The sequence below is a fragment of the Silurus aristotelis genome (assembly GCF_946808225.1).
Source record: "Silurus aristotelis genome assembly, chromosome: 6".
In the NCBI taxonomy this organism is placed as follows: Eukaryota; Metazoa; Chordata; class Actinopteri; order Siluriformes; family Siluridae; genus Silurus; species Silurus aristotelis.
This window is the reverse complement of record NC_139579.1, coordinates 17,571,150-17,584,079: the sequence shown is the minus strand read 5'-3', so window position 1 is coordinate 17,584,079 and position 12,930 is coordinate 17,571,150. Positions and strand designations below refer to the sequence as shown.

The following is a 12,930-nucleotide window of genomic DNA, read 5'->3' as shown; positions in this document are numbered from 1 at the left end:
AACAAAACCAAAAGCCATAAAGAAAGGCGAGGTATGAAAATGCGGGGTGTTTTTTTTTTTGTTCATTGCATGGAAAACGCTCCATTCAGATAGCGCTGAATGCGAGGCATTTCACTGCTGCTACAATTACACTGAAAGGTCAAGTATTACGGCATCTTGCATTCTGCTTTGCAGGCTAAGTATTTCTCCTCGCAAATGACCCGTTTTGTATGCACTGTACAATGGCTTCAACAAGCAGATGCCGGACAATTAAAGATATTTTGGAGTAAGATTTACTAAAGGATGTGATTGCAGTTGATTTGTAATTGTGCAATTTGTCACGTACATTTTGGAATGCAAGGTAAAATAAGATATTTCGAACCAAACAACAGCTTTTCTGATTTTTTTTTTCAAATCCAATGCAGGAGGCAGAGCAACACAATCACCAGTATTCAATAAACGCTAACATTGTTCCTGTAAGTCATTATGGGCACATGAACGCCATGCATAATAAGTTTTATGCAGACTGACGAAATTTGAATTAAGTCAAAGTATGGACGCTTTTTGTTAAGTGTTTTGTTTTGTTTTTTTAGTCTATCTCAGTCAAGACAGGTACAATGTAAAGGGGTTTGGGGGATAAAATGTGGGTATTTGTGGCATGGAATTAGGCAAAGGGACCAATGACGACTTTCACTTCAATAATGACAAAATTAAATGCCATCTCCAAAAAATATATATTATCCACAGTGTATTTTGTAATTTTCCCCCACTTACCCAAATGCAAACTAAGCAAACAGTTTAGAACAATGCTATTAATGTGTTTGGATGGAATATGTGTGTATGTAGCTGTAGATTTTTAAGGTGGTAACCGGAAGGAACAAACTTCCTAAAATATAGTGCATTAATATTTCAAGTGATTGATTCTAATAGGCTTAATTAACAATCTCTCAAACGAATATACAGTAATTCAAATCACAAATATAACGAATTTAAATGAAAACAGTCCACTGAAAAGGCAAATTCCTAGGATAGTAGGCTTAGATATATAGATAATAATAGTAAGAAGAATAAGAGGAAAATAATAATAAGAACAAAAAGAAAAGGAAGAAGAAGCAGAAGAATTAGATCAATTTAGATATCCTTCTGAATTTCTTTTGAATTCCATACTTCATTTACCATTTAATTCATAACCAGGATGGCGCTCACTTTGCTGGTAGGAGAGACAGATTTTGAGTGCGATACTTTTTTTGTTGTATGTTTCAAAGAGACAGTTTAAAATAACGGGTTACATTTCAAAATCCTTATATCCAATTAGGGATTTCATTACAGTTATATTTAATAATGAAAATGTACTATGTATTAATTCTACCCTCTTTGTTAATGTCCGGGTCTACCTGCAACATCTCAATACCACTTTCTTTTGATCAACTATCAGGTTTCTAACTTTATATCTGCTAAATTTTTTGCTTTGTGGAAACAGTCTCCCAATTGTACGATAGTTTTAACCTTGGATTCGCAAAATTTGTTGCTATATTGCGGGGAAAAAGCAGATATTTTTAGCTAGCGTTTAGACAATCAGATGGTTTTCGGAATGGGAAATCATATCCATGTAATCCAGTGGTAATGACAAAAACACAAATGAATGAACACATTACTGATCTAACAAATCAACAAATCTTCAGTACGATGTACCAGAAGTGACCAATCAAATTTGGCCAACCAGTGCCACCACAGACCCAACCCCCAGCCAGCAATAAACATTTAGATAATTTTTTTAAATAATAACTATCAAATTGAAACCAATAACAGAGATAATTTCAAAGAAATTTTGAGAAATGTGTATTACTTAAATGCTTACACAATTTGTTGGAAGTGTTGCACAATTTGTTGAACGATCTGTTAGTCGTTATATTGTTACAATTTTCTAAATTGAATATACGCCTGGATAAGTAGATAAGTAGAATGTCTGGATACCTGAATAAGGTTCAGAGTCGAACCCAAAAGCAGAGTTTGATTGCTACACATTACATTCTTAAAAAAGGAAGGATCCTGAATAATTTAAAAGAATTCTGACGTTTTGAATTTCAAATATTTTAACAGTAAACCAAGGAAATGGATGATATTATTTAGTCGTTTTTAAAATACATCTAGACAAAGATACATCTATTGTATATTATTTTTCAAAATATTTAATTCTACGGATGACTTCAATTGTAAGTTGTATATGAAAATATGTGACCTCTGGACCTTTTACTTACCATTACTGCAGGGTCCCACCTTTTTTTTTTTACTGTAAAATATTAGTTACAGTCAGGTTTAAGGATCGGGTGTTACAATTTTTAGTAGTTTGATTGCAAACCAATGGCAAGTCAAATAAATTATACTAAACTTGTTTTCTATGTGACTTTTGAATTGGAATATTTTAGCACCATGGACAGCAGCCAATTTTCCGTCCAAAGCGATATTTTTCTTGATCTTACGAAGAAGATTAAATTGAATCCTAAAATGTTAAATCAGCGATTTAGTCAGCCGTCACACTGTACTATAATGGAACATTCTATCATCTCTATGATCGTCATAGTTTTTTCACGAATTGCACAGGCGATTTTTTCACGCTTTACAAATACAGTGTTTTGACAGAGGGCTAATTCGCACCAACCTTAGATTACGTAGCGAAAATAAAAATAATGAAACACAAATCATACAACAATATATATATTACAAATCAATTTCCAAAATGTCCAATCTTAACATTGTTTTCCATTATTGATCGCCAAACATTAAAATAGTGGCTTTATTGATAAATATATAAATAGTAAACAACTTCTTTTTTTTTAGATTATAACAGTATATATATATATATATATATATATATATATATATATATATATATATATATATATATATATATATATATATATATACATACATACATACATACACACACACACACACACACACACACACACACACACACACACACACACACACACACACACACATATACATACATATGTGTGTGTGTGTATGTTTATAGCTATAATGAAATAGGAATTTCAGCAGACTTAACAGATTCCAGAATAGGTCTCCAGAATATATATATTTTTTATTCTAAATTTCTCTATTGAACAAACATTCTTTAAGCCGCTTTGCTCAAGTAGGTGGTCTAATTACTTTAGAAAATATTGTAATCTGATTGCTAAAACGATGAGTAATCGGTACAAAATATCTTATTTCCGCCCACCTAGATTGTGTATTCCAAATAAAGCAGAGATGCAGCATACCCTAGCTCTCGTGTGATTACGTTGGGATTAGGGTCTAACTGATGGCAGTAACCGAGACCTTTCCTCATAATACAGTTAGGATTGTCTTTAGCTGTCCGTAGTTGTGCAACGTATGTGCTGAAAGACAGCGACGAGAGTACACACGCTTCGTGTAAGCTCCACACAAAGACCACACACCAAGCCTCAGACATGTAAATGTAATCTGTAGTCTTTCACGGCGGATCCAACAAAAAAGTCTCCTACAGAACTTAATAGAATCTCTGGGCGCATCTCGGCTGCTGTTTCAAAGTTGTTGAATTTGCACGGAAATTAAAAGGCAACTTGCTGTCGTTGGGAATATGTTTTATATTATTTGTTTTGCTTCTTGATTTAGGAGAATTGATTTATCTGGTCGCCAGGCAGCTTTTATTCACATGCTGAGAAATATGATACCATCCAACAACCGCCCATGAAATTTGTTTGCCTCTTTCCAAAAGGGATACATTCTATAAACTAATATACCGAATTTAAATAATTCTTGAAGCATACGAGGGGTCATGTGTAACATTTCTAATGTACTCACTGTACAAGTAAAGAACGAAAATTTGGTCTCGATGTATTTTTGACAGAATTCTTCCTCCCCATATTTTCTAATGCACTTTGAAGCTCACAGGAACTCAGCCAATAGCAAGTGGACGTTGCGGATAGTAACGTACACGTAGCTCACTGAAGGGCTACGGCAATATCTTTTTTAGAACTAAACGTTACCATGAACAGATCATATAAAGACAGTCGCTGATTTAACGACTAATCATCAAAAAGAAGTGGGCGATTACAATCAGAGACTCATTACACACTACGACCCGCAGTCCAAGTAGCCGGACCTGTCTGGACCATCATACATCTTTAGGAGGACTGCCCATAAATTAAGAACAAAATAAAAACATTTGTGTGTAGAATTAGACACCTCTCACGACGTTTAATGCTATTAACATGTAAATCTGGACACTGTACTTATGTTGAAACCGTTTTCGTCTTTAAACCAGAAAGCGTCTCAACACGGTTTGAAATAGACGATTAATTCATGTAAAAACAGCTGGAGGCATTAACTTCTCTGGAACCCATTTATATGCAACCAGAATAATCTGTCAACAAACAAGCACCCAGGTGGAACAATCACCTGTATGCATTCAGTCCAAATGGGTGCACAGAATAGGGGAACAGTAATTCACTTAGCAAACTACACATAAACCACTTCGGTTACATCTAATATACATACTTTTTTTTTCAAAAAGAGAATTAGCATTATCATATCTGTATTAAATTTGATCAATATTGATCAGTGTAGAACTGTTATCATTTCTAACAAAAACCTAAAAGCATTGGCGTATACTACAAAAGCTATTACAAAAAAAATAAATTTAAATTAAAAATAAAAACACAACATTTAATAACGTTATAACTGTTTAAATTGACCTGTTAAAACTTGTAATAAAAATATTCTCAGCTTTTAGGAAAGGTAAGTTTAACTAAGGTTTTTTTTTTATAATAATCTGCTGAATTTCGTTTCTCGATTAATAATTCAAACTTAACAATTGTCCACAACAATCGGACATTCAGTGTGCAAAACGGGGGAAGAAACTCTAGCTAGCATTGTTAGATGTTCCTGTCAAAGACACCTGTCTGAAGACATACATTTTTTTAATAAAACCTGCAATGTCACTGGTGTACAACACGGACTGAAGGTTGGACTGCGTTGCTCGCATGTTATTTTTGGGTTTGATTTTCTGCATGAGTAGTTCGCGATTATTTCGGTTAGCAGCCAATTTTCTATCAGTGCACAAAGACTTTTTTTCATTTGACATTTTTACCTCCCGGTCCTTCAATTGAATCCACAATTTAATTGACCCCTGGTGCTGTTTTTTAAAAACTTTATCATTCCGTGGATAAATAAGTTGAGCATTGACTCCACACGCGTGGTAAAGACAGAGGCTGTTCTGATAATGCACTGTCTATTGTGTCGCACGGTTCTTTGGGTGAACTCTGGCTTGTTTGGCCAGGGATCTGATTGATAAGCTTGCTTTCGGGAGCGTTTGTTTGATGTGCGCACACATCACCTTCACTGACTCACACAGCCGCCAAAAACACAAACCTCAAAAAACGGCGCCGACTTTCACAAAGGTCTGGCTTTTGGTTTACTTTTTAAGCAACAAACAAAGAATTTAATAAAACAACAGGGTTAAAACTACGTGTGGGCGATATGGATTGTTGCATTTAATATTGCGAATAAGCTATAGCGTATTGTTCTGCAAGGAAGCATTTTATTGTTTTCTTTGCTTTCTAGTAATTACTTTAAATGTACACGCTTTCGGATGGTCATCTCATCTCAAAATTGTATTGTGTATAGAGCTAATTGTTTTTTATTTTTATTTTTAAAAATTTTGTTGTTCTTAAATATCCATATACTTTTTTTTTTAAGGGGCACTTCACGAATAGATTTCGCTTTATTTCTGCGAGGAACTGTACAGACTTTATTACAACCTATTTTGGTGTCAATTACGTACAAAATCACGTTTATGACCATTGCATGAGCATGTGACTATATCAATCCTGACGAGTTCTTAAATAATAATAAAAAAAAAACCTAGGTATAATTGTAAAGTTTGGAAAAAATAGATCAATGTAAATTTGTCCTGGTCATAATCCTGAGTATTACAAAACAATTCGCAGTCGCAGAAATCATACGCGATTTATTCTCATTCATATTTGGGTTTAATTAACAGGGTTTTTTTTCTCTATCAACAAACTTTATCCAAAAAAATTATGAACAAAATTAAAGTAGGTTTTATTCGGTTGGGTGACACCGTATTAATTCTGGCAACCAATTTTAATAAGAATGTGTATCATTTTTTTTTCCATAATTTATTAATATGATTGTATGACTGCGCTTAAGTCAAATATCTATAAGTTACAAGGAAAATGAAACGTACAAATACCAGTGAAACTCAAATAACATATTACCCTCAATATCGATAAAAAAAATGTTTTATACATATACATATCGCTAAAAACTATGTATTAAATCCAAACCGTTTACAGGAATGTACAAGCTACGGCTTACATTGCAATCTCTAAGAATCAGGAATGTACTGGAGCAGTCAGAATGGGAGGCGGCGTCTTAAAGTGCCAACTGAGGCTTTTTATTTTATCCGTCGGGATGTGTTTTTTTATATATTGTCTCCGCTTAAAAGCTATATAAATAATTCCATCTTCTTTGCCTTCTTTGGACGCACATCCTCATAATAAAAGATTGGGAAAATGCTATTTTTCTCAATCATTCTGCATTGATTGACCTTTTCACCCCCCCTCCACATTTCCAGTCTGAATTCTGAGAGGATGGGGACAAAAATAACAACAAAGCAGACCGGACGGTTCAAAACGGTTACAGAGAATTTCATTGTTATGTGTGTTGCTGTTCACTCGGTCAAAGCAGACGTCGAGGTCAAATAGCCTTTAGTGTCTATCCGTCTGCGGTCTGTCTCGTCGTCACCATGTCCTGCCGTACAGCAGAGCGGAACATGGTAAGGCTGTTCCGTAGTCGGCGCCAGAGGAGTTCAGGTGTGATAGACCAGTCACCTGAGTCTGAAGGGAAGAGGGGCTTGTGCCGTGCTGGCCCAAATCTGGAGACTGGCCCGCGCTGCCTACCTGCTGACTCGGATGCTGGCCCATAGTGCCATTGTTAGCCATGAGCATGACGTTGGCACCCTGGTGATGGTGGTTTTGCGCCGCGCTAGTGGGAGTGTGGCCGCCGCCTTGGCACGGCTTGCCGTCCTTCACCAACACGGGCACGGCTACCCGCCGCGGAGACTGTTGTTGTTGCTGGCAAGAACCGCTCTCTTGTTGCATCTGCTGCTGCGACACTTTGTCTTTGGCCTGCCTCTTCATTTTGTAGCGATGATTCTGGAACCAAATTTTCACCTGGGTCGGGGTCAAGTGGATCATACTGGCCAGGTGCTCCCTTTCCGGCGCCGAGAGGTACTTCTGCTGCTTGAAGCGGCGCTCCAGCTCGTAGACCTGCGCTTGCGAGAAGAGCACGCGCCTTTTCCTCCTCGGCGCGCTGCTCAGAGATCCCATGCCTTTCCCCACATCTGCCAAAGATCCAAGGCTGCTCATGTTCATGCCGGAAGACGAGCCCATGAATCGAGAGACTGCAAATGGAAAAATCGTCGTTAGTTGTAATATTTAATGTAACGCAATAAGAACAATGACACACAATAAGAATACAAATAGCGATAATAAAAATAAGTAAGATCTAATCGCTAATAAACATGCATTAAATGGAGGTGTGATCGGTATATTTCTTATGCATGCTTAAAAACAAGGTTTCCACGCCTAAATCTATATTTTATAACCAAACTACTGTGTTATGATCGTGCTTATAAACAGTGCGCGCGCACGGTAAATGTTGCGTATATAAGTTAAGCAGGTGGGACGTTTAATTGTTTCTACAAGCAAAACAACACATTTAACATATAAACAAACACAAATTAGCCGCTTTCGTGTGTAGACTTTAGCCTTAAAACGCAACACATTTCACCGGATGAGTTAAATGTGGCATTTGTATTTTATAAAAGAAAAAAAAGCACCATAATGTTCACTTACTGGTAGAAAAGCGCGGGTCAGGGTTTGCTCCGTACCAGCTTGTGGCTGTCGTGCTGCCCCTCATGCCGTCCTGATAAGCCGGCAGGTCGCTCATGTTTCCCAGATTGCCGTTGCAGTAGCCTCCCATAGCCGTGTGGGACAGCTGTGGCACTCCTGTAGCTGTCATGTGGTAGGCAGCGGGCACAGCGGCACCGTTGTGGCCCATATGATGCTGCTGCATCGCAGCCTGTGTGACCTGCGGCTGCCGGTACGAAGCAAGAGGAGCCCCCAAACTGTTCCCCTCCATACTTACTTTTTTGTAGCTCTCCTCAAGAGGACTTAGGATATCGGACACAGAAAAGGGAGTCGTATGCTTAGGACTCATCGACATTGTTCTGTGTTGGAAAAAATCAGAAGGCAAAGGAACCTGTCCTTCTTCTTCTTCTTCTTCTTCTTCTTCTTCTTCTTCTACTACTACTACTACTTCTTCTTCTTCTTCTTCTTCTTCTTCTTCTTCTCTTTTTTTTGGCCCGCTCCTCTGTTCCTGTTGCTTCTGCGTCGACACAGAGAGATAGACACGTAAGAGGGCGCGTGAAGTCCGCCTTAATTGGCTTGAGTGGGAGCTCGAGACTGACTTTCGTTTGTTTTAGCTGGGTGCCAGGTTTAAGGCTACCGTCAGAGGCGGGGCATCAGCAGCTAAGGCAACAATACAAATCAACGCTGTCATCTGTGCACCAGCGCATAATTCCTATTACGTGGCCGCACGGTGCCTGGTTTCAAATAAACGCAGCCACACTACTTTTTAAAAAAAAAGACACTTACCCACGCAACTGCACCGATGCGTAAAAGTGAATTGTTCGCTAAATTCATAACATGATGGCTAAAACGCCACTGCTGCTCACACAAAGCTATGGATGCAACGTTGACATTTTAGAGTGATGTTTATGAGGGCCACTTAATGAGAGCGCGTACGAGGACTTGAATCTTCGAGAACCACTCAGTCCCTAAAAAAGCTCGAGTTGAACTCCTGACTTTTAATGGCCACAAGAGGCCTCTAGTGATTGCAGACGTGTTTACATTATGACCCATCGTGCTCAGACTGGCAAAAGTGCCCTTGCTACGAGGAAGGAACACGGACTGATAAATAAATAAATACATATGCGCGGAATGAGAGGCTGCGTGAATGATTAACTTATTTCTTGTCTGGTATTATTGGATGTGAGCAGTGCGCCGTTAAATCTCTCATCCACTTGTCACAGACAGCCAGTTCTAAACAACCGTACTCGGGCAGAGGAGGAGGAGAAGGAGGAGAAGGAGGAGAAAGAGGAGAGCCTCTCAGGTAAAGTTAACGGCGCTCAAGTAGGTAGGCTGCCCAACTGCCAACTCAGTTCTGGGCTTAATTTCGTCTCTCTCTCTTTTCAGAGTAGAGAGAATCACCTTTGAGGATGCTAATGGAAACAATAATAATAATAATAGTGTTACATTATGCACAGCATACTACTACTACTATTACCACTGCTGCTGCATTGAAAACAATGATGCTGATAATGATGATGATGATGACGATGACCGCATTTGTGGTCATAAGAGTTGCGTTTTACGAGATCATATTAGACAACCTTTATAGGGGTGTAAAAATCTGTTTACACACGCCATTACGGGAAATTGCGAAAAAACGGATTATAACTATAATTATATCCTAGAATATAATATAAAATTTTTACGTTTTAACATAGGTGGGAATTCCAGAATGTAATCAAATTTTAAGATCCCAGTTTCAGCAAGTGTTACTCACCAGTCACTTTGTGGTTCGGTTTTTTTTTTTTTTTTTTTTTTTTTTTTTTTTTTAGCATAAACGCACTAGGCCTAGTTCATTTATGAATAAGAAAAACTAATATAGTTCACCAGACTGTAAAAATGTCCAGTGTAAAAATATGAAATTTCAAGAAAGACAAAATAAATATATATTTGGAATATATATTCATATATGTAAAAAAACGACAAAATGTAGTGTTGTGTTGCTACATTTGAATTAGGTTTGTAATGTAGCCTGACAAAAATGTGTAGCTAATTTTAATTGTTTGATATTTGTATTACATTTTTCTGAGTTTGGTCGGTCTCTTAAACCCTAGTAAGGCACACACACACACACACACACACACACACACACACACACACACACACACACACACACACACACACACACGCGGTTTGACTAGAAGATAGACAGCGTCTTCTGGTGGCCGCGTTTTAAATGTGGGAAACAGTTTTCTGAACGTATATAAAGCGTTTTGAGTTTTGATTTTGATTTTTTAATTTTGTGGAATTATAAATAGCTATACGCATGTGCATACACCTTTATTTACTTCTATTTACCAGTACTAACGCAATTGCAATTGTAATGCACTTGGTCCTGAACCACATGCCAATATTTATTTTATCTCCTCGGTGAAGAAGTAGGTGAGCGCACCTTGCGCACCTCACGGTGATAATTAAGTGTACTTTGCACACGCAATTATGACAATTAGAATCATAACATGCTGCCTCCGAAGTCTTCGGCCTCCTTAATCCCGTTTTCAAAAGGTTCTCTTAATTATCTAAATCAGGCCTTCTCCACTGCGCTGGAGCACGGCTATCATGGTCAATTAGCGGCAATTAGTCAGAAAGCTTTCACTTGTTCTTTGGAACAAAAATGCTAATATTTCACGTGATATTTAAGCTTACAAGGGTTACACTCAAAAAATCTCATTGCTTCTGATATACTCATGCTACAATTTAGTGTCATATATAAAAGATCGCGTGAAAGCGAAAATATCGTGTATTATGACCAAATAAGCACTACATGCTTTCCCTCATTACTGGAATTTGGAATAAATGGAATAATTTAATGTGATCGTCTCCTTCAGTATGGACATGTGCTAAATTAATATGTTAGAGCATAACAGCTGTAGTCTACTGTTCTGACTGGTCCCTGAACATTATTTTATTATGTGTGTGTGTGTGTGTGTGTGTGTGTGTCTGGAGCCTGCACACGAAACGCCAAAGTGCATGTCTGACACCTAGTGGGCAATATCATCAATTTCATTTATCCATGACCACGACCGTGTTTTCACGTTCACTGGAGAGATGTAGAGTACACATCTGTACTATATAAAATCAAACTACACGCCCTTGTATTTATTTAAAGGACCTTTATATAAATTTCACCAAGTTCTTTATTCAATGTTTTATTAATATTTTTGTTCTAATATTGTTACTTTCGTAAATTTCAATTATATAGCACCAGGGAGCGGTGTGTGTGTGTGTGTGTGTGTGTGTGTGTGTGTGTGTGTGTGTGTGTGTGTGTGTGTGTGTGTATCTGCGCGTTCGAGAGAGAGAGAGAGAGAGAGAGAGAGAGAGAGAGGGTTGGGCGGTGGTGCTACATACAAATGAAACATATGATTATGGTTGTTTATTCAGTTCACAACCACAAATGAAGCAGTGTGGCATCAGCAAATTAAAGTTGTTGATAAATGCAGTATTTCATTTCTTTCTTTCTTTTTTGTCTCTATTTCTGTCTCTAATCTTTTTTTCCTTTTTTTGCAAACTTTAATAGACTCAGCAAGACTAATAGTGTATACTGAGCTACTGCATGCTGAATACTGTCAATATAGTAAATATTTATACTCCACAGCAGACTTAAACAAGACAATGACATAAACCTTTGCCTAAATATGAAGGCTATAGTAAAAGAAGGAACTATTTGGGACTAACATTCAAAACCTTTCCTCGGGATCTTGCTCATATATTAAACGATGTAAAACAACTTGGGAATGGGAATATCTGACCTATTACCAATCAGATGACCTATACAGAAACATTTTCTCTTTTTAGTGTACAAGACAGTTTTGAAATATTTGTGTTCAAGATCATTATTGATTATTTTTTATATACATATATTCTTATTGACATTTACTACTATGTTTATTTTAACATGAAGCTACATTTAAGATATCAGTCAGTTATATAATGAAGGAGGCGAATAGATAAGCCGTTTACAGAGATGTTCTTTCCTCCATGCAGCGTTTTAGTAAAAACGGTACAAATCTCTAAAGCTAGGCTTTGTCGATGTTAAAGCTTAAACACTATTGTGTTGTTAAACCCCATAAATTTGTCACCAGGGACTGATTAAACATCACGAGAATTGAGGCACTGAGGATTTTTGTCTAGGTTTCTTTGGATGGCACACAATGGTCCATTCAGACTCAGACATACAAAGTGTTTGAGAGGAGATGTAGACTCAGACAGCTACAGTCACTGTCCTCCATATGGACCACAGTGAGGGACAAAGGGCCAGGTGACACCAATGATGCGCACTGGGAATTAGGATGAGCTCGGGTGATGCATGAGAAATCACAGCTCATTCATGACAGCATGGCATTTTACTTTCATAAATAAACGTTTACCTCGTTTTTCTGGTCATTTATTTCCCACTTTAACCTTTCAGCTCTTATGGGTGTAGAAGTTTACGACGACGTTTAGCTAGAATAGTTCATGAATTTTTTACTGGTATTGAAAAACGAACTCTGAAAACATTAAACTCTGCTAAAGACATCTTTGGAAGTTGTTTCAAAAGCGGCGCTGGTGCAGACCAGTGCAAAGCCGATACACGTTCAGGCCTAATCTCGTGTTTGCTCACTATTATTATGCTGAGTCTACGTTTGAAGTTTACAATTTGCCTCCACTCTCCTGGTGTGAAGATAATATGTTAACATTACAAACGGCTTAACTGTCTTGCTGAGCGCTAATATGCTCCTATAAATAACATTTGAATGCTTTCATGCCAATGGCTTGCTAACAATGACTCGGATTAAAAATAAAAAATAAACCACATCGTTTTACATTACAGTTATTTTCATTATAATAGGCCAATTACAAACATCAATTAAACAATTGCAAAAAACTTTATTTAATAATTCGGTTTTTTATTTTGTACAATGTTTCCAAAGTTGAACGGTTTGAATGAATGCAAAAAAAAAAAAATTGTGTGAAAAATAATGACGTCCTT

At 37.3% G+C, this 12,930-nt stretch overlaps 1 protein-coding gene across 1 annotated transcript; it reads right to left on the bottom strand.

Moving 5' to 3' along the window:
• Positions 1-5,855: 5,855 nt before the first annotated feature.
• On the bottom strand, positions 5,856-8,740 carry nkx2.1 (NK2 homeobox 1). The gene is made up of 2 exons (XM_083543425.1): positions 7,905-8,740; positions 5,856-7,450 (listed from the first exon to the last, which is right to left on the bottom strand). Exons 1-2 carry the CDS (start codon positions 8,272-8,274, stop codon positions 6,789-6,791), a joined length of 1,032 nt encoding a protein of 343 aa, XP_083399551.1. The 5' UTR covers positions 8,275-8,740; the 3' UTR covers positions 5,856-6,788.
• Positions 8,741-12,930: the final 4,190 nt, after the last annotated feature.

Excerpts from the sequence above, each read along its gene's own strand:
- nkx2.1 (XM_083543425.1), bottom strand. The coding sequence starts at position 8,274 with ATGTCGATGAGTCCTAAGCATACGACTCCCTTTTCTGTGTCCGATATC. Across the intron at positions 7,451-7,904 it reads TGACCCGCGCTTTTCTACCA|TCTCTCGATTCATGGGCTCG; the intron begins GTAAGTGAACAT and ends TTCCATTTGCAG.